Here is a 22,563-nt window from a genome sequence, read left to right on the forward strand (position 1 = left end):
CTCTGGCTCAGCTACAGTGTTAACCGAAACCTGAGTTTCCTCACTTGTAAAACTAGAATCAACAATTACTTCATAAATAGATATTAACGAGGTAAAATATCTAAAATAGTATCAGTCAATAATAATGGATCAATTTCATAAAAATAAGCTTATTAATGCCTGTTGGGCTTAGCTAAAAACAGAGGGCCTGGGGAAAGATCAGCCCAGGTCACTCTCACAGGCCTATCGGCTCCTTTTCACAAAAGTCCCGGTTGGCGACTACAGAAGACTAGAATGACCAGGAGGCCAGGTAACCTCAGGCCTGCGGGGATAAAGGTCCGGAGGGGAAGCATAGGCTTGTAAAGCCGAGAGGGACCCGAGTCCGCGCAACCCGCCCAAAAAAAGCCAGATCTCCGGGATGAACCGAAGAGAGGCCGATGGCGGAGAACAGAGCACGCAAGGTCCCTCACCTTCACCACGGCCGTCCCCCGGCTGCCCTGACGACCACTGTCTAGTCCCGCTCCAGGCTTGTTTACAACCTGAGCAGCCATCCTAGGAGGAGCCTCGCCACTGAAGAAGCCGCGAAGGCCTTCACAGGAGAGGCGGGGTAAAGCCACCTACCCAGAAGCCTCGGCGCTTGCCGCTGGCGCACAGGCGCAGTACGACGCCGGGCGCAGCTGAGGCGGCTTCCTCGCACCCCTTCACGCCAGCAGAAGCTTGCGAATGGGAGCTTTGTTGTTTTTATTAGAGTCTGGAGATTTTCACTTTCCGTCAGACTTCCATCAGATTGATGGGAGGAGTAAAATTAAAGCAAAAAATAAGGGCTAAAACAGAAGTAAGGTTTGGGGGTGAAATCTTGCTCCAGTAACGACCTTTTCCCCCTAGTTGTAAAATGGACTGGACGAAAGGGGACTGCATCTCCCTGCATGCCATGCGGCTTTTGAAACTACAAATCCCAGCATGCCGCATCTACAGCATTTGCTCGGAGATGTAGGTATTTGCAGGGCCGCGTATTGTCTCCGAGGAGTGGTTTCTTGAAGTCGCGGTGTGTGAATGTGGCTGGAAAATAGAGAAGTATTTTATGTATAGTCTCTAAGAGGCAAGAGATGGCTTTGGTAAAAAGAAGCCGTTGAGTCGCTAAAGGACGTGGTAAGAAGAGAATTTAAGGCACCACCGGCAGAGAAGAAACTATTGGGAATGTGATGCCCTGTCTTCCGGAAAGTGCGCTTTCTGTTTTTTTCCGAGCGAAGTGAACCTCTTCAGCCTCCGTAGGCAGTGGGTTCAAAGTGCCGGTCAAAATGGAGGTGAATCCCCCCAAACAGGAGCACCTACTGGCCCTGAAAGGTAAATTTTTGCGAACTCGGCTCCCTCTACACTGTTTTCTCCCCTTTTCTCACTAGTTCTTGCAGCTTTTGGCACGTAGACCTGGCCCCTGGGATGTAGACCTCGTTCTTCTTAAAACAGTCAGTGCCCGCCCTCCTGTTCAGTTTCTTGCCTTGGAGCGAGAGGAAGCTATTTTCTTCTTCGCTTTTTAGGTTTGAGACCCCCTCTCCTCCCTGCGACGGGATGGAATATGTGTGCTAAGTCAGCCAGTCATGTCCGACTCTTTGCAACTCCATAGACTATAGCCCGCCAGGCTGTTTATCCTTGGGATTTTCCAGGCAAGAATTCTGGAGTGGGTTGCCATTTCCTACTCCGCTTAGAATGAAATAGATACCTGGTAAATTACTTACCCTGTTATATGTTGCTGAAGCCACCAAACAGATTTTAGCCGCAGATGCTGAAGTTCCCACCCCTACCCGGGGAGAGCCGTGTGGGAACCGAGATGATTAATAGCGGGTATCTAAAGTGATTTTTCCTCCTGTTTCTTGTCTCTTCATTGGCAGTGACAAATTTACCAGGCTTCAGCTTTACCTGTGAAATTAGTCTAGTATTGTGCCAAGCATTTAGAAATGCGTAGCACTACAACATATAATTTAGGTTTGTTAAAACTCACTGCAGTTTACTTCAGGGTATTGTGTACGGGAAAATTGGTATCAATTTTCATTTTCTGTGTACAGCATACAGTTTTGAGTAAGTTTGATGATTTGTTTGGGTTATTATTTAGGGAGAACCAGCATGACATACTTTCTCTAAAATTCCTGAGATCTCCGAGGAATTGTTCTGAAGATCTCAGATTGTTCTCTGAGATCTTTTATTTGAAATGCCTTTAGCTTTATTTCATGTTTTCTACTGCCACATATGCACTTATTTCTTGGGTGCACTGTGTGGTTACCAATATCTTCTTGGAGTGAACTGAGAAGATGCTTGGTAGACATGTGAATTCAACTGAAGTGCACTTAACCTTTCTTGTGGTATCCATTTTGATGGATTCTTACCCCCTCACTTATGCTGTAAGCATCAGACATTCCAGAAGCTCATCAGTTTCATTTGTACAAAAAGCGTGTACTGATAGTTGGGGTCATCAGAACTGTCTCTGACTATGGAACTAAGAATTTGAAATGTTAACTAATAGCAGTAAGACCTGTGAGCTTAGCCTGAGCAAATGGCCTGTTCCAAAATGACTTATTTCTGAAAGAAAGAAGAGAAATTGTCATGTTTTTAAATCTCAGTCTTAGATATGTTAAGTGATCGAGGTAATATTTCAACATTAGGCCTTCATCTTTCCAAGACTCCATGTTGCCTCCAAATGAAGGAAAGAGCATTTTCAGATGCTCTCATTCCCTTAGTATTTTGATGGGAATTTGGAGAAGTTCTGTTAGCTACTAAATGCCATTTTATACACATTCAAGGATATTATATACAGTTAAATTCCAGTGATGTGGAGGCTAACTGCCATTGTCATTTTAGGCTGCTACAGTAGTCTTTCCCAGGTATTTTTTATTTTCCAAAACACAAGGTTCCTGAGAAGGAGTATTTTGGCAACCTGAAAGGACAAGTTCTTTGAAAGTCACTGTTAGTTTCAGCTTTCTTAAAGCTCTTTGGACCCATTTTCTCCATTGTCCTAATTATCCAAGAATTTTCACAAGTTCTAATCATTGAATGGCAAATATATCAGTTTGCTTTCATATATATGTAAAATATTAAGGTGTTCCCACAACTTCAGTGTCCCTGGAATACAACACTGAATAAGCTCAGACAACAGTGAAAGAATTCTCAATGCCATATCTTGAAATGTAAAAATGAAAGGAAGTAAAACTAAAAGCATTGTTAAGTCGTGAAAGAATATGCTGTCTATATTTAGAACCATGTTAAAAATGGATGTTAAGGATCACAGTCATTTCGAATTTAAGAGTTGTCAAATCTGTTAGTCAGTGAACATTAACAGTAGGGAAAAGAATCATTATGAGATTGGTTACTTTTGACTTTTCAGAACATTGGTCAAATGAGTGTTGTGATGTCATGACAGGGAGCCTCCACTCACAGTCATCGTGGCAACGGGAGAACCGTCATCACGTAGTTCTCTGATGATTTTTGGAAGAAATGATTCAACCTCTTTTTTGTTGGTTTTTAAAATTTTATTTATTTATTGCTGTGCTAGGACTTCCCTCGTAGCTCAGTCGGTACAGTCTGCCTGCAGTACAAGACACCCAGGTTCGATTCCTGGGTGGGGAAGGTCCCGTGGAGAAGGAAATGGCAACCCACTCCAGTATCCTTGCTTGGAGAGTCCCATGGACAGAGGAGCCTGGCAGGCAATGGTCTATGGGGTCTCGAGAGTCGGACACGACTGAGCGACTAGTGCTGGGTCTTCATCGCTGCTCGGCTTTTCTCTAGTTGCGGCGCGCGGGGACTGCTTCTAGTTACCGTGCGCGGGCCTCTCCGGGTGGTGGTTTCTCCAGCTGCAGGGCATAGGCTCAGTGGTTGTGCCACAGGAGCATAGTTGCTCCACCACACATGGGACCTCCAGATCAGGAATCAAACCTGTGTCTCCTGCATTAGCAGCCAGATTCTATACCGCTGAGCCACCAGGGAAGCCCCAGCCTCTTGTTTTTAACTTCAGAAGCTAAGATTTAAAAGAGCCTGCGTTATGACTTACGCAGCTTTGGGCCCAATTAGGAAGTCTAACTTGCAGATCCAGGGAAGGTTCCATTATCGAACCTGTGTGTTGTGTACTGGCACTTACTTTCGATGACTTGATTTGGTGTAACTTGAAGACTTCTGTGTTCTAAGAGGAACTAAGGCTCTAAGGCTCTAGCCTTCTTGTTCATCCTAAGTATTCTATTTGGTAGAATCCATGTAATTTTAAAGTATGAGAGGATCCATTTTCTTCAAGGTAGATTACAAATTACAGTCATTTTTGTTGTCCTCAGTTCACACTTCAGATTTTTAAGTAGTATTGCACTTTTGTTCATTATCTTTATGTGACTCTAGTATTTTTTAAATCTTAATTTACCTTTTGTTTTTGCTATAGTGTTAAGATTATATATTAATATGTTAATAGCAGTACTTCCAAATCTGTTACATCTGTTCAGTTAAATATGTTGATTAGTAGAAGTTTTAGGCTAAAAAGATGTTAACGGTGTGTAATCCAGATTCCTTATTTTCTTGAGAGAAAGGACTTCCAGTTTTGTGGCCTGCATTCACATTTACCAGTAACACTTTGATAGAATATATTAGAATTGGTTTTGTTTTTTTCTTTTTTTCCCTGCCTATCTGTATATAGGCTCTCCCTGCTATATCTTATTCTTTGTAATACTTCCACTTTAGGTCCTGTTTCCCTCTGATTTGGAAAGAGAGAGTCTTGTAATTATAAATTACATTCTAGCTCTGAGGAGCTCAGCTAAGAAACTTTCTCTTCATTAAGAATAGAAGGATTACTGCAGAATGACTACAGAAGTAATATTACATTATCGACCATATGAGAATGATCCCACACAACTGCCAAAAATTGCAGAGAAAGCAATTCAAGACTTTCCTACACGTCCGCTATTGAGATTTATTCCTTGGTTTCCACATGATGGGTCCAGACTTCCACTCAAACCTAAAAGATCACCGCCTGGGATTTCTGAAGAGGCAGCTGAAGATGTGAGACAGTACTTAGCCATTTCAGAACATAGTATTAAATCACAGAGTTATGATTGCACAGTAGATCTGTTGGAGTTTCAACCCAATTTGAAAAGAAAGAAGCACTTAATACAATCACACACGCTGAATGAACAGACTAATTCTGGAAGTCTGGAGAAACAGGCAGAAAAAGAAAAACGGCACAAGAAAAGGTCTTGGAGTGTATCATCACTTCCCAGCAGTAATTGTACTGAAAATGTTTTTCCTTTGTCTAAAAAATTGCAAGATAATCTAAAGGCACTAAATTTGCACTCATTTCATAGAGCAAGATGGACAATAGATCACACTATTTGTAACAACCAGACTCTGGAAGACATTTGGGCAAAACTCAATCGAATTATCAGGCACAATGAACTTCCATCTTGTAATGCTACAATTCAGAGACATTTAGGCCAGATATGGGTGTTCTGTGATATTATGTACTGTGAATATGTGGGGAATCTTCTTAAAGGAAGATTAGCTCTTACTGGGAAAATTAATTTATTTGTGCATAAATATGGTGTTATTTTTAGTATGTAATGAATTATAGTGATTGTCCAAAAAAAGAATATTCTGAATGAACCCAGTAGGAAGTGAAACAGATGAATAAATTTTTAAGTGTGTGGTTATGTATACAATTTGTGTCCCAGAAGTAACTATCAGGTGCACTCCTAGGCTTTCCAGTTAAGTCAGGAACGGTCTGGGTTCTACTTTGAGTGGCTTTCCTTTAAATGAACTGTGATGAATTATTATTCAAACTGAATTTAGAGGTAAAATGTTCTATTCTTTTTGTTCTGTTACTGCTTTTCTACTAGTTCAATTGGATATTCCTGTGAATTACAGTGAATGGTTTGGATTTTGGTAAATTCCCAGAATCTAATTTTACAGGATTTTTTTCTTAACTTGCCTGAAGTGTAATGATTTTTTTAAAAAAATAAAACTAAAACCAGTTCTGTTGGGAATGATACTCATGTGGCATAATGTAATTCAGATTGAAAGACCAGCCCATATTCTGCTTATTATGGCCAAAGATCTGTAATAGACAATAGCTGATGTGTTGTTTTGAAACAAAAGTACAAAATGTATAATTTGTCTAAGACCGTAATATATATTTAAGGCAATAAACATTTTTTGAAGTGAAGTATCAAATATGGATAAGAGATCAATTTATTCTTTGTTTAATACAGATAATTCAGTCTAATATTGGTAATGCTAATCACTAGTTCTCTGGGTCTTGGGTTCACTGTGGGTTTCCCATAGCAAAATGTTAGTGGATTTACACATCATTTTATAAAAATCTCCAAAGTGGTTATATAATAAAAGTTTTATTATAAAGTATATTTAACAAATTTGAATGCCTACCATGAAATAGGTGCTAGAGTAAAGTGGAGAAGAGACAAATATGGACCCTGCCCTCACAGAGCTAACATAGAGACACTATTATCAATATTTAAACTATATCTGTAAAAAAATCAGTAAGACTATATTCATTAGGAAGGCAAAAACATGCTTGCCTTGTGGCAAAGTGCCTGGCAAGGTAAATGTGTCCTTTGGAGGGTTTCTCATAACATGCCTCTTGAGGTTCCTTAAAACCTGAAAAGTCTACCAGTTTTAACTGAAGAGGTTATCTTTTCTAATTAGGTTTCACACTGTTCAAACACTTTTTTCTTTTCAACTATTAGCACCTTTTTTATTGTCTCAAAGGAGACTGCTCTGTAGAAAACAATCATCACGTACATGAATGCTTCCAAAAATCTTCAAATGAAAAAAATCACCAGGTATAGAGGGAGTTTCCAAGATAACTTCTTCAGTAATTACTTCCTCTTTCATTAGTCATCTTTGCAGTCAAAACTGCTGGTGAAAAGTCAGAAATTATTCATTTTTACCAGCGATCTTTGCAGGTGGCTCAGTGGGAGAGAAACTGCCTGCAATGCAAGAGAACAGGGTTCAATCCCTGGGTCGGGAAGATCCCCTGGAGAAGGAAATGGCAACGCACTCCAGTATTCTTGCCTGAGAAATCCTATGGACAGAGGAGCCTGGTGGGCTACAGTCCATGGAGTCACAAAAGGGTCGGACGTGACTTAGTGACTAAACAGCAGCAACAATGTTATTAGGCAATCATAAACATTTTTGTTGTTGTTGTTCAGGTCTTACACAGCATTAGGTTGTTAATCAAGGGGTAAAAGTTAAGTAATCATAAGACAGGGTCACTTACATAGACCACAGTGTTTCTTTTATAATACATTCTTATTATTTTAAAATGATGATACACAGAACTGAAAATATTCTTAGGAATATTTTCTTATGAGCTTCTTATGAGCAGCTCTTTAATTCAAGAATCACATTAAAAAGAGCTTCTTCGTCTTATGTGGCAGATGTAAATTTCTCTAATTTACTCTATATAAATTGCTTTCTTCCCCTTTGAGAAACAATGAAAAGGTGAATCAGAACTGGGAAAATGAATTTTACTGCAAATAGTATCATCTTGAAGAAGCAATTCATGTCTCATCTTCCTAGACAATACTTGAAGGCTGGAGAGTCCACTGCCACATCTTTGAAGCCTTCTTAAGAGTATTTAAAGCCTTGGGACTGATGATTCTAGCACTAATAGTACAGCTCAGCAATATTTGTAGGCTCCACTGTTAAGTCATCAATGTGAATAAATTGAGGAAACAAAAACATGTACAGGAAGGTGAATCTGAGGGCATTTGGTGAAATGCCAAAGCATTTAGGGCTTCCCTGGTAGCTCAGCTGGTAAAGCTCAGCTCGTAAAGCTCCTACAGTGCAGGAGACCCTGGTTCGATTTCTGGGTTGGGAAAATCCCTTGGAGAAGGGAGCGGCTACCCACTCCAGTATTCTGGCCCGGAGAATCCCAAAACATTTACTCTCTAGGAAAGAGGCAACAATACCATAATTTTATTTTTCTCTGTCAATGTTATAAATGTAATTCATTCCAAGAAAACAGATGTGAAGGGTATCACATGAATTTCTCAGATGGGTTCCTGCATGATTCACTTATTTAATCTGCTCAAAATATCCCAGATTATTCCAAGGTTCACAAAATTGAATGCCTTCAAGGAACTAGACAAGTAAAACTAAATATGGTAAGAATTCTAAGGATTCGACATAATTTTTTTTAATGTTCTGGCCAAGATAAATGTATATGCAAGTTGAACTAGCCTTATTCATTAATTAATAACGTCAAGCCTACCTTTTTTTAATATTTTAATTTATTGACGACTAAAAAGTTTTTTTTTTAATTTTAGCTGAAATCTGAATTTCATAATCAAGTGTAAATCAAATGCCTGTATCCTCTTCAGGTTTTAATCTGTTTTCCTAGTTAAAAGTAAGAGTGAAGGAGGTTTGAAACACTTCCCCATTCACTTCTTTTCCACGTCACTGATGTGCAACTCGTTAATGTTCTGAGAGAGAGATGGACTTTGAATTCCCATGAGATGTTTCTAATAAAGCTTGACATTCCAGGTTTATGACCCTGGGCTTGTAATTAATAATAGGGAAAATTATTTTCGAGCAGAATGAAGTCATCAGAGTCTAGTTCTGGCATCTATCTCCTTTATAATCTTTTATATATCAATTATCTTCTCAAGGCACCTTCCTTATCTGTTATAGGAGGATAATGATAATTTCAACCTTATAGTTTTGAGAATTAAATGTGTCAGTACATTGTATTTAGCATGAAGTCTGGCACTAGTAAATGTTCATTAAATATCAACTACACAACTGGCTTTAGAAACTTTAAGTTAGCTTTGTTTTTACTATCTCAGCAGCCATCTATTCAATATAACATTGTTTAATGGCCTCAGTTCATGAAAGTTAAATCTTCAAAAATACCACTTACGTGAGGATTAGGCATGAGGTGCTAATTCTGCCAGAACCTGTGGCAAGGCTACAAAACTGATCATGATACATAAGAGCTTAAACTACAAGGAGTTTGAATAGGAGTGCTATAAACTAGTAAGTGCGTAAACATAGTTCGTGATAAATATAAGGTGCTATGAAAGATGCGCAGAGGCCTCAGTAGTTGCGGCTGCAGTTCTCTAGAGCACACGCTCAATAGTTGCGGCACATAGGCTTAGTCGCTCCATGGAATATGGGATCTTCCCAGATCAGGGATTGAACCGATGTCTCCTGCCTTGGCAGCTGAATTCTTTACCACTGAGCCACCGGGGAAGCTCCTAGGTCAATAAAGTTTTGGGTTTTAGATTTGAATGAACATTTTAATAAAAGTTCTAAGATTCATTTTCTGTAATAGAGTTTGTATGATTTTTACTCCTATATATTTGTCTTTATTTTGATGTGGTAAAAACTCAATCTTTGGAAATAATTGAAAAAGATTTTTTAATTAGAATGTTCTATCCTTGCTAGATTAGGTGTAATAAATTTTCACTTTTTCTGGTTCTCTATTACTTAATTTTTGTCTCTTATTTGATACATAACAGTATTTGATATTTAAAATGTAAACTAAATTTCATTTTTCCCAGATAGTGAGCCAGTTTCCTAATACTATTAGTATTGATTGGTTTGGCTTCTTAAAGTTTTCTAACATATCTGTATAGTCTTATATTAATAAGCCTATTAGTTGATTATGGACTTACATGTTTCGCTATTATGTCCATTTTTTTCTCATTGTTTCCTATGAATTTCTATAGCTTACTTTTATTTGTTTTTCTAGATAAACTTTAGATACATTTTGTCATTTTCCACAGACAAATACTAGTTTTGGTTGGAATTCTATAAACCTACACATTTACTGATACTTTCATAATGTTTACAGAGAATTAATATTACTTAAAGGGCTACTTACTGAACTTCAGTGATCCATGATTATAACACATGGATAAAGTAGTTTACAAAAATCCTTTTGGCATAAAAATATTGTTTCATATTCAAAATGGTGCATCCTAGCTTTTTTTCCTGTCAGACTAATATTGGTTAATAATAATTGGTTGGTATTGTTTACAGTGAAGTCACTCAGGATCTTTTTAAAGTCTATTCTCCTACTATACCTTAAGTTTTCAATTTCTTTTTATTTTCTCCTTTTTGTATAATGTGACATATTACATTTGCATATGATTTTTATAATTCTTCAGATTGTAAGTAAAAGCAAAATTGTTTTTGTCATATATAAAATTCTTGTTACATATTAGCATTTTTAGTAAATTATTGCTGTATAGTAATCTTGGGAAGTAATATTATACTGAGTTTAGGTAGTATTTAGATTATACTTTACTGTAGTATAAAATTGATTAATATCATAGATTCAACTTGGGAACACTGGCATAAAATATTAATATTTTCTTTCTTTTTTCCCCTACTTTTCTAACTGACAGTAATGCGGTTGACCAAGCCTACTTTATTCACCAATATTCCAGTAACATGTGAAGAGAAAGACTTACCTGGTATGACACATACTTTATTCTTCTTGTACCTAGGAAAGAGTTGTATTACTTTGGGGATAAGCCTAGCCTTGCCAATCTTACATTGACTCTTTGCTGTATCCTTCATTGCTTGTTTTTGTGCGTGTAAATATGGCCATCTGAGCAGTAAGTCTCACTCATAATCTATAAATCAAGATACTATTGATATCCCATGGCAACAGACACTTTTAGTTTTAGTAAAAACACATTCCTTGTATTAATGCTATTAAAATTTTGTTTATCCTCACATGTTCCACCAATGTATGTTAGCATTCCCCTTGTTTAAAATTATTGGAGCTTCTATATTTTATATCTCATGATCTACATTTTCCTTTGTCCCTAAAGTGTTCATTTTCTGTAGAAACAGAATTTTTTGGTGTGCATTGTTGTAATGAAGATTAGAAATTAGAGTTTTTTAAATATAATTTTTGCTGTGAGATTATTTTTTAAAATATCTCTCAAAACTATTTCTTCACATAAATAAAAGTTATTTACAAGGTCAATGTTAGAATTTGATGCTTTTCTCTTTCTACAGGAGATCTCTTTAACCAACTTATGAGAGATGATCCTTCAACTGTAAATGGTGCAGAAATTTTAATGTTGGGAGAAATGTTGACCTTACCACAGAATTTTGGGTAAGAATCATATGCTCACATTTGAAACACAGTAGCACTCTGAAGCCATTACAAATCATGTTTTCAAAAGATAACTAAAGGATGGAAAAATGCTCATAATACATTTAAGTGGTTGAAATTATACTATGTGATTCTGTTTTTTTTTTTTTAATAAATGCATACCAAAGTATTAATAGTGGTTTCTAAGGTGGTAGAATTTTAACTTTCTTCTTTGGTGGTGGTGTTTTAGTTGCTAAGTTCAATTCTTTGTGACCCATGGACTGTGGCTCTAGGCTCCTCTGTCCATGGGATTTTCCAGGCAAAAATATTGGAGTGGGTTGCCATTTCCTTCTCCAGGATATCTTCCCTACCCAGGGATTGAGCCTGCATCTCCTGCATTGCAGGCAGATTCTTTACCAACTGAGCCAGTAGACAAACCTATAGAGCTTTTTAAATGCCTGTGTATTCCTTTCATTTTAAAGGGTTCCATCTCAGTGTCTTTCAAAATCAGCTCTTTTCTTCACCTTCACGGCCCTTTACCAACATAAGTTATTGGACTTGTCAGCTTATTAGGAACTCTAAATGTTTTATTCCTTCTCTTGCTCTTAGTTATTCTCTTATTTTAGATTGTTACTGAGGTAAAAGCCCCTGGTTCCACTCTTTTTGCAACCAAGATAATTTTTAAAGATTTATAGAATTTGGTCATTGAGTAGTGTCTTGAGAGCTTAGAAATATATTCATGTAAAAAGTGTTCATATTGAAATATTTTTATATAAACCTACATACATTTATATGTTAATATGCATCATATATAATATATACTGAGGCTTCCCTGGTGGCTCAGCTGGTAAAGAGTCCGCCTGCAATGGAGGAGACCTGGCTTTGATCCCTGGGTTGGGAAGATCCCCTGGAGAAGGGAACGACTACCCACTCCAGTATCCTGGCCTGGAGAATTCCATGGACTGTATAGCACATGGGGTCGCAAAGAGTCGGACATGACTGAGCCACTACTTACAAAGTAATGCCGCTAGTCATTTTAATTAGAATAAGTTAGAAAAATAAAATAAATTGGTAAAACTACTCTGAGATCAATAACTTGATCCCTTCTAGATTCAGGGCATAAGTTATTTCAAATATTGCCTTTTGTAGCCTCCTTATTAACAAATCTTAAGACTTTTAACGTGGATCTGATTTCAATGACTTAGTTTTAGGAGGGCTGTTAGTTTTGGCAGTAGTTGAGCGTCAAGTTATATAGTATGCTTTGTAGATTAAATCTGTATTATGAAATGCACTAGATAATGAGTGAGCAGCCTAGTGTAAACGAAGAAATATTGAAATAGTATTTCACCTGAGTTACGGAAGCCACTCTGCCATGACAAGGCTGTAATCCATGAAGGGATTACTATCCTTTAGCAACTTCTCCATTTGATATTCTCAGTGGTGCATAATTAGAATATTTGTGATAAAACTTGTATGGATTTCTGTCTAAAAATTTATTTTATTTCACAGGAATATATTTTTGGGAGAGACCTTTTCCAGTTATATCAGCGTCCATAATGATAGCAATCAAGTTGTAAAAGATATATTGGTTAAAGTAAGTGGCATTCTTTTTGGGGATAATTTTTCTTTTTTACTTTTTAATTTCTATTCTTATGTTTTGAGACTTCATTAAAATACATGTGTGATACTGACTTTAATTGTTATTAACAGCAAGCGTTAATTGAACACCCTAAGTTATAAGGTATGCTATGCATAGAATCATTATTCCTTATCCTCAAAGTTTGTGATAGCTTGGATGAGAAAATATACCAAAGGTAATTAGCAGTTAAATTTCTGTTAATGATTGATGATTAACATAATAAAGTTTGAAAGAGGAAAGATCATCACTGGAGATTGCATCATTCAGGAAGGGCTATTGAAGGAGAGGAAACACAAGGTCTTGAAAGAATGGCAGGGTTTACAAGAAAAGACAGAAGAGGGGCATGGTGATTGGAAGCAGAAACATAGGAATATGTAATGTGTTCTTGTAGCAGTGAACAGAATTCACTTAGTAAGAGCAAGTAAGGTTGGTTGTACAGATAGATAGGTAGTAACCATACAGTAAGTGAACATCTTAAAAACCAGACTAAGGATGAGGTTATTTTAAGACAGTGTGCAATCAGTGGAGACTTTTGAGCAGAGGCTCGTATTGGAAGGCTGACATGAAAGCATTGTATGGGATAGTTTGTAGGAAATAAGCCAGTTAGAAGAATCTTACAGTTGTGAGAATCAAGAGATAGAATATGCTAGCTCAGTTAAACACCTTGGATATATTCACAAAGAGAAAGAGCATGAAAAAGAAAAAAATTCATTGTCAAATCTGTATTCACATGGCATTTATAATAGCAAAAAAGACAATACTAATACATACCCCACTTTGAAGTCCCTTCATTAAGAAATATTAGGTTAGAATTTACTGCAGAAAGCTTATTAACTGATTTTTTTTTTAAACAAAATCTTTTTAAAAGTCTTAGCTCTTACAGACAAAACCACTGCCACTCCCCATGACTTAATGTGATCTTTGCTTTCTCTGTATTTTTCTTGACATTTGCCTTGAAGTTTTATCATAATTTCATTCATTATGTGACAAACATTTATTAATTGCCTACTGTGTGCCAGGCTCTGTGTTATAGTGGTAAAGAAGAAAAGACATCCCTTTTTAAATCCTGTTCATCCAAAAACCAATTTGGAGCATGAAACCTACCCTGTAATTGTATTCCCCTTCCTCAAGCCAGCCATCCATTCCTCCTTTACTCTGTATTATCTTCCCCAAACATTTAAATTCCATAGGAACAGAGATTTTGGTCTCTTTTGTTCACTGCTTTATCTCCAATTCCTGGAAAAGTCCTGATGGTAATTAGGAAATAAATGTTAAGTGCAGCAGTTATAACATGGAAAAGGAAAAAGGTAAAAGTGTTTAGCTATATATATAATACATACTACAGTTATGATTAATGTTTAACAGATAATACATAGGGAAACAAATTGGACAGAGAGCCCATGGGTTTGACTGTTTTCTTCCCCTCCTCCTTCTTTAATGCCTAAAATGTTAAAGAATTCTGAATTTTAGTTTCATTTCTTATTAGTTGTATAACCTATGGGGAGTTGTTCTTTCTGTGTTCTTTCACTTGTTTGTAAAACAGGGATGGTACAATTACATGCCTCAGGGTTTATTCAGTCACTAACTTGTGTCCCACTATTTACGACAACCCAAGGACTGCAGGACTCCAGGCTTCCGTGTCCTTCACTACCTCTTGGAATTTGCTCAAACTTATATCTGTTGATGGAGAAGGCAGTGGCAACCCACTCCAGCACTCTTGCCTGGAGAATCCCATGGACGGAGGAGTCTGGTGGGCTGCAGTCCATGGGGTCATGAAGAGTCGGACACGACTGAGCGACTTCACTTTCACTTTTCACTTTCATGCGTTGGAGAAGGAAATAGCAACCCACTCCAGTGTTCTTGCCTGGAGAATCCCAGGGACGGGGGAGCCTGGTGGGCTGCCATCTATGGGGTCGCACAGAGTCGGACACGACTGAAGCGACTTAGCAGCAGCAGCATGTCCGTTGATTCAGTGATGCGATCCAAACATCTCATTGCCTGTTGCCACCTTTTCCTCCTGCCCACGATCTTTCCCATCATCAGGGTCTTTTCCAGTGAGTCAGCTCTTTGCATCAGGTGGGCAAAGTATTGGTGCTTCAGCTTCAGTCATCAGTTCTTCCTAAATGAATATTCAGGGTTGATTTCCTTAAGGATTGATTGGTTTGATCTTGCTGTCTAAGGGACTCTCAAGAGTCTTCTCCATTACCACAACTTGAAAGCATCGATTCTTCTGCATTCAACCTTCTTCGTGGTCCAACTCACATCTGTACATGACTACTAGAAAAATCATAGCTTTGACTGTACAGACCTTTGTCAACGAACTGATGTCTCTGCTTTTTTAATATGCTATCTAGGTTTGTCATAACTTTTCTTCCAAGAAGTAAGCATCTTTTAAATTTCATGGCTACAGTCACCATCTGCAGTGATTTTGGAGCCCAAGAAAATAAAATCTGCCACTGTTTCCATTTTTTCCCCATCTATTTGCCATGAACCAGATGCCATGATCATAGTATTTAGAATGTTGAGTTTTAAGCCAGCTTTTTCACTTTCTTCTTTCACCTTAAGCAAGAGACTCTTTAGTTTCTCTTCACTTTCTGCTATTAGGGTGGTATCATCTGCATATCTGATGTTGTCAAGATTTCTCACAGCAATCTTGATTCCATCTTGTGATTGCTCTAGCCTGGCATTTCACGTGATGTACTCTGCATATAAGTTAAATAAACAGGGTGACAATATACATCTTGATGTACTCCTTTCCCAATTTTGAACCAGTCTGTTGTTCCATGTCTGGTTCTAACTGTTGCTTCTTGACATGCATACAGATTTCTCAGGAGGCAGATCAGGTCGTCTGGTATTCCCGTCTCTTTAAGAATTTTCCACAGTTTGTTGTGATCCACACAGTCAAAGGCTTTAGTGTAGTCAATGAAGCAGATGTAAAGATTTTTCTGGCATTCCCTTTTTTTATGTCCAACAGACGTTGGCAATTTGATCTCTGTTTCCTCTTCCTTTTCTAAATCCAGCTTGTACATCGGAAAGGTCTCAGTTCACATACTGTTGAAGCTTGTAGCAGGCATCAAATGAGTAATGTGCTTAGAACCGGGCCTTGCACGTGGTAGGGGCCCAATAAATGTGAGCTACTATTACTGTTTAGTAACTGAATATAATAACAAAAGAGAGGGATATAATAAATATCCCACTTTGAAGTGCCTACATTAAGAATGTTAGGTTAGAATTTACTGCCAAAAACTTAACTGAATTTTTTTAAACAAAATCTTTTTAAAAGTCTTAGCTTTTAAAGACAAAACCACTTCCACTCCCTGTGACTTAATGTGATCTTTGCTTTATCTGTATTTTTCTTGACATTTGCCTTGAAGTTTTATCATAATTTCATTATTTGACAAACATTTATTAATTACTTACTGTGTGCCAGGCACCATGTTATAGCAGTGAAGAAGAGAAGACAAGAGGTTCCTACCTCAATAGACCTTACATTTTTGGTAGGGGAGATGGAAGGAAACAGGTGGACAAAAAATCATAACGTAATTATAGATGGGTAATGTTACAAAAGAAATTAGCAGGGAATACGGTAGAAAGTAACTTAGTGGGGGCAGGTTGCTAAGTTAGAGAAACTGGTTCTTTCTTAGTTGATGACTTGAATGTTGATCTCTACTTCTACAAATCAGTTGGTTTCTGACATCTAATGTTGTTTTGAATGACTGTTTACCTTTTAGTGCTATATACTAACACGTGTGTACACATCTGTATATGTTCCTGTAATATCCATCTGTATATATATAAATTTTAAAACCATAGGTTCATATGGATGCCCCAAATTCCAGTCCAGTACCAAAGGTTTCATTGTAGCCTTCTCACTTTTCTTATTTGTACTTTTTTGTTTCCAGAGATCAGAAACCTGTCTCTTGCTACCCATAATGTGTATATTTTTTGTTTAATCCTGGTATACACATAGAAGTTTTAGAATTGCTAATCTACATGTACCCCTGCCAAAAAGCAGATGTTAAAGAGTAAAACATTGCATGCCATTCTTTTTGTTTTTAGTTTTTGTTTGCCAGACTTAAATTGGTTCTTACTTTTCCTTTACTCTTGGTGTGGTTGGTTTCATTTGCAGTAGAGTTAGGTTCATTTGATGCTGTATGGATTCCATTTTGGATTTTCCCCCAACTTCGTGGCTGGTTTTATTTATTTTCAGGTGTGCGTTTGTCTGAGCCATTACTCTTTTCTAAGCCTCAGAGAAATGTGATGTCTCTACAGAGCTGTGCACAGAGAAGTGTCGCTCTCCTTTCATCCCTGCTGCCTTGCTCCTGTCCCTCTGTTCCTTCTACCCATGCTCACCCGCAGCCTGCAGGTAACCAAGTTCATTTGTGTTTTATTCTCTCCTTCTTTCAAGGCTGATCTTCAGACAAGTTCTCAGCGTTTGAATCTTTCAGCCTCTAACGCTGCAGTGGCCGAACTTAAACCCGATTGTTGTATTGATGATGTCATACACCATGAAGTAAAGGAAATTGGAACACACATGTAAGAATTAATTTTACTACATTTCAAAGGCTTTTACTTATGAAAGGCTTTATTTGAAATTTTTGCTTTATTTCCACTTATTATCAAGCCTGAAAAACTACTTCAGAAGGAGTTTTATGTGCCATGTTTATATGTTTGCCAGAAACAGACTTTAAATAAAATATTTATTGTGTAAGGGAAAAAAAAAAATCTTCATTTATCTGTAGTTTTATTTTTGCATCTGCAATCTGACTGAAAAATAAAAATCCATGCTGCAAACCTTTAAAACCCAGGTGTACTCTAAAAGTATATTTACTCTTTTGGAATGCTAACAACTGATGTTAATAACATTTATTTTTAAATTCACAGCTTTTCAGTTCTGGGTTTAACTATATAAATACACTCTTTCCTGAGAGTTCAAAAGTAGTGAACCAAAATAAAACAAACTATGAGGGAAAAAGAAATGTCAAATTCTGTATCCCTGGTGTGTGTAGGTATTTGAATGTGAATGCTCTGTTTTTCTTTGAGAGGCGAAAATGAACATTTCAGAGCCACCTAAAGTAATTTTAGACTTCTCTATCTGCCTTACCACTCCCAAATATAGTTGATTCACAAAGACCTATTCTTGTTAATTATCTCACAGCAGCCTCTCCATCTCTTGTTACATCACCATTTCTGTTTCTCTCTCTTGTGTTAAAGAAGTTCATATGATATTGGCTATCATTTAATTCATTTTAGTGACAGGCTCTGTTTAGGCACTTTTTGAAATATATTCTGGGCTTCCTTGGTGGCTCAAACTGTAAAGAGTCTACCCGCAATGCAGGAGACCCGGGTTCGATTCCTGGGTCTGAAAGATCCTCTGGAGAAGAGAGTGACAATTCACTCCACTTTGCTTGCCTGGAGAATCCTATGAACAGAGGAGGCAATCCATGGGATCGCATAAAGTTGGACATGACTGAGCAACTAACACTAATATATATTCTGTGGTTGGTATAAGCTTTGGTGTCAGATTTTCTGGAATTCAGATGTTAGCTCAATGCTTTATTTAACTGTGTGATCTTGAATCAGTCACCTGACACTTTAGTGAGCTCCCATTGCCCTTAGGAAATTCTGACTTGATATAGGTTTTGTAGAGCTCTTCATACCTAATCCTTACCAAATACTCTAGTTCCACCTTTCATCAAACTTTGCTCCCGCTTGACACTGCGGTTATGTTGAATTCTTTTACCTCCACAACTTGAAATGTATTCTTCTCTTTAAAGGAATGCCTGTGTCGTTTTGTTTAGTTTAATTCTACTTCTTCAAATATTTTTGTATGTCTTTTGTACTTGAAATCACTCACTGAGTGCCTGCTGATCTCATTAAAGGATGAATTGCACAAAGTTGGCTGTATCCTCGGAATTTAGCAGAGAAATAATGGTCAACACTTGTTGAAATTGAGTTTATTGAAATGATAATGTGTAAAATCCCCATTTTACAGAAAATGAGACTCTTGTAGAATTAAATAGCTGGTAAATAATGGCATGGAGCTCAAATCTAGCTTCAAAATCTGTACTTTGTTTCCAACCGTGAGCACTAGGAGAGCAGGTATTGAGTTTTGATCAACTCTAAATCCCTAGCACCTAATTTAGTACTAGGTACAAATATAAAAGAGAAATTAAATTACCTATAATGTCACCACCTAGCATAACCACTATTAAAATACTGGTATACTTCAGTCTTTTTATGTGCATATATAAGAGATATGTATAAGTAAATAATATTTTATAAAATTTTGATAAAATTATCTATGGCTTAATCTTTTTTAATGCACCAAAAACATTTTCCCACTTGAGTCAGTATTTTTTGAAAAGATTCTTCTTAAAATAATTTTATCTACACACTTGGACCATGTACTATAATTTGTTTACTTAGTCTGATGTTAAACTTTAGATTATTTCTTCCTGTTCAGTGTTATAAATAACACAGTGATGAACACCTTAATATTTCCTGTGATAGATTGCTTCAAATGGGTTTACTATAGGAGCATATAAACATTTTTAAGACTCCTTTCCTGAAGGATCGTTTTCTCAATTTTTATAACCAGTGGCAGTATAAAGAGAGTCAGTTTCTCTAAACCCTCAACAACCCTGTTATTTCTTGGAAGGAATTTTTGCCAGATCCTAAGATGGGGAAAAACCTTATCTCATTATTGTAATTTGTTTCTTTTTTTTTTTTTTTTTTGTAATTTGTTTCTTTGAGTACTTGTAAGGGTGAATATTTTCACATTTTTGTTAGTAAATCATGGTACTGTGATAGATATATATATATTCTTTTCTCCTATTTTGAGTGAGATATTAACATTATGCCTACAAAGCTTGATACTGTTAGAAGCCTTTTATCCCAATATGCTGTCCTTTTTAAAATTTTGTTTTAGTGTCTTTGATTTATCCAGTTTGTAAATTTGTAGAGGTCATCCTTTCCATTGGATTTATATTAAAAAGGCTTTCCTCATCTTGGAATTTTTAAAAAATTTGTATTTTCTTCTAGTTTATGTGAACTTATTTTTAATATTCAACTGTTTAGTTACCCTGGTATTTATTTTGGATCATGCTTCACTTTTTGAAGAAAAAGTTTCTGACTTCTGACTTTAAAAATGGTGTATCTTATTTTACTAATCATAGCTTTCTTGTTCTATATCTATATCTACTGAAACTTTTTTTCCTGCTCTAGGCTCCTTTGACTACACTTTCACGTCATTGGTATATTTTCCAGATTTGTTGATAAGAGTTGAAATGTAGTAGATTAACTATTAAGAAACAAAATTGAAAATGATTCAGAAATCATTAATGCATCTTTCTGTTTCAGCTTGGTGTGTGCAGTGAGTTACACAACTCAGGGTGGAGAAAAAATGTATTTTAGAAAATTCTTCAAGTTTCAGGTATTAAATCTGATGGTGGTAAATTGTGTATAGAAGCCTTCCCCCTGCCACTCCCGCCCCCAGGAAAATATACCTATTTATTTGCAGTAAAAACAGACTCCAAATAAAGCAAATACCCTAATGTTTTTGAATTTGTCATGTTACTAGCAAGCTAAAGTCAGACTAAGTTAAATAAAAACAGAGAAATTATCATTGGCAGTATGATGTTTTTATTTTAAAAAAAAATTGTTTGGTTTTCATGCCTTGACAAAACGCAAAAACCAGAAGATGGATAAAATGACTGGAAAGTCCAGACAAAAAAAGTGTAAATAATATCAGATTTCTAAAGACATATTTAATTGAAGGATTATTGATTTGGGTTAAGTGGACCAAGCTTCCTTCAGAGAAATCATGAGTCACTGAAATTGCAGTTAGAAGTTTTTATTTATACACTGTTTTCAAAGTCCATAATCAAAGAATAATTTAAAACCACTGTTCTAACATATCTGTGTGTATAGATAGGGAAATAAGGTGACCATATCCAGTTATGTAGATCTAGATATGACACTATATATATTTTTCATTCCTCTGTATGTGGAAGAAAAAGTACTATCGATAGGAAGAAAAAAATTACTATTGCTTTGTTGTTATTGCTTTTGTTATCATTCATCTCTTTAAGATTTTGCATGCCTTTTAAAAGAAAATAACAGGTTTGATTGCTTATTTTGATATAGAGAAAAATACACAAACATATATGTGTTCAGTTTAGCAAATACTGTGAAGGACAAATCCATATAACTCATGTAATTGTCACCCAGTCAAGAAATTATGGTAGCTTTTTTTAAAGATGCTTTTGGGATTGTTTTTGTTTGTTTTTGTTTTTACAAGAATATTGCATACCCATTTGAAAAGTCTATTACAATTAAAATTGGAAAATGCCTTTGACAAGCTTAAACCCAAGATTTTAAAACAAATAAGCAAAATAAATGGTCAAATTATAATAATCTTCTTTGATTGGTATGCTTTATTCAACTAGGTTCTCAAACCATTGGATGTGAAAACCAAATTTTACAATGCAGAGGTAAGTGTTGAGCACTTAATGGGATTTCATGTTCAACATTAAGATCTTACCTGACTAAAATTCTCATGTATTATACTTCTTTTCATATCAGAGTAAATTGCTGATATGACTACAAATTACTTGTGAAAAATGAGCATAAAGTTAAATCACAAGTGATTAATTTCACTGCAGATCTCTTTTAATCTGCTGTTTTCAATTTCATGGAATCAATATGCCTTGATTTTTATTCTCATTAACTTTGAGCCTTTTACCTCCTTTCATTAAATGACGACCCTGTGCTTCCATTTAATAGTTGTTCCTGTCTAAAAGCATTAGCAAAACTGTTAAATATTTATAAATGTGGTTGTGATATTATAAAAATTGAAGTAGTAAATCTAAACCTTCGAAAAATATTTAATATTTATATCGAAAAATACTAAGTAGAACTCAATACATTAAATTCTTTGTCCTGAAAAGTCAGTGTGAGATTGCTAAGTTTAGTGAATGATTTGAACGTCTCCTTAGGAGAAACAAATTTGGCAAAAATATAGAAAGGAGTAACTCTTAGAATAGAAGATTATCTTCTGTTCTAACAAAAGATATAGAATAGAATTTGTCATAAGGAAAAGGTTTTATTGCTTGAATTTCTTTTACAAAATTCTATTTTATTCTGGTATCTAGAATTCCGGAAAAAACAGATTTCCTAATGGGCCTCTTACCCCCGTAAAATCATGTGTTTCAGATCATAATGATAAACTCAGAGATATTCAAATACAGGATTTTGAAGTGCAAATTATGTCTGTTACTCCAAAACCAGGTGATAAGAAATTTGTAGTCACATGTCAAATTTGATATTATTTTTACCATCAGCATCTCAGAGTTTTTATTCACTATAAAGTTTGTGCTACAACTGGGCATACTAAAACATCTAAGATAAGAAACCTAACCTTGAAGTAAAAACCTATCAGGAGAAAAGAAAAAAGTGCATAAAATAAAAAAGTTACTAGTAGAGTGTATAGTGAGACTAGAGAGACTGGTACAAAAAGATGTGATACAGGAACTCTGGGAATGAGATTTTGGAGTAGTCTTAAGAAAGCTTTATAGTAAAGAAAGAGAACTGCCTCAGAGTCTAGAATAGGTGCTGGAAATGTAGTGTCAGAGCAGTGAAGGCATTCCAAGCAGAGTTGTAAGTGGAACATTGAATATGTAGTGAAGTGTATACATATCAGTATTTGATGGGAGGATTCAGTCTCATCAAGGAGATTATTAGATGTTTAAAGAGTTGATGTTTCTTTGTGGGGAGGGATAGGAGAATTGGGATAATACATATTTGTTCTACCTTTTTTTGTTATTAACAATATATCATTGATTAATTA

General features: G+C 36.2%; 3 protein-coding genes across 7 annotated transcripts in view; 2 read left to right on the forward strand and 1 right to left on the reverse strand.

Annotated features, from left to right (window-relative positions):
- TRIM23 (tripartite motif containing 23) overlaps positions 1-580 on the reverse strand; it is a 34,770-nt gene extending 34,190 nt beyond the window's left edge. The window contains exon 1 of one of the 2 annotated variants that reach the window (XM_065905161.1): positions 450-580. In XM_065905161.1, the coding sequence (XP_065761233.1) occupies positions 450-530 (81 nt within the window). In that variant the 5' untranslated portion in view covers positions 531-580. The remainder of the gene's footprint in view (positions 1-449) is intronic. The other variant, XM_065905160.1, reaches the window with a different exon arrangement.
- A 600-nt stretch (positions 581-1,180) lies between these two features.
- TRAPPC13 (trafficking protein particle complex subunit 13) overlaps positions 1,181-22,563 on the forward strand; it is a 30,892-nt gene continuing 9,509 nt past the window's right edge. For all 4 annotated transcript variants that reach the window (XM_065905163.1, XM_065905164.1, XM_065905165.1 and 1 more), the window contains exons 1-7: positions 1,181-1,323; positions 10,374-10,442; positions 10,996-11,095; positions 12,584-12,668; positions 17,122-17,249; positions 20,076-20,148; positions 21,164-21,208. In XM_065905163.1, the coding sequence (XP_065761235.1) occupies positions 1,278-1,323; positions 10,374-10,442; positions 10,996-11,095; positions 12,584-12,668; positions 17,122-17,249; positions 20,076-20,148; positions 21,164-21,208 (546 nt within the window). In that variant the 5' untranslated portion in view covers positions 1,181-1,277. The remainder of the gene's footprint in view (positions 1,324-10,373; positions 10,443-10,995; positions 11,096-12,583; positions 12,669-17,121; positions 17,250-20,075; positions 20,149-21,163; positions 21,209-22,563) is intronic.
- SHLD3 (shieldin complex subunit 3) lies at positions 1,188-6,134 on the forward strand. Its single transcript, XM_065905168.1, has 2 exons — positions 1,188-1,323; positions 4,687-6,134. The coding sequence occupies exon 2, from the start codon at positions 4,804-4,806 to the stop codon at positions 5,560-5,562; it is 759 nt and encodes a 252-aa protein (XP_065761240.1). The 5' UTR covers positions 1,188-1,323; positions 4,687-4,803; the 3' UTR covers positions 5,563-6,134.

This window comes from Muntiacus reevesi, chromosome 14 (assembly GCF_963930625.1).
Source record: "Muntiacus reevesi chromosome 14, mMunRee1.1, whole genome shotgun sequence".
NCBI classification, from domain to species: Eukaryota; Metazoa; Chordata; class Mammalia; order Artiodactyla; family Cervidae; genus Muntiacus; species Muntiacus reevesi.

What these genes read in the sequence shown, in the direction of transcription:
- SHLD3 (XM_065905168.1), top strand. Translation starts at nt 4,804, where the DNA reads ATGACTACAGAAGTAATATTACATTATCGACCATATGAGAATGATCCC.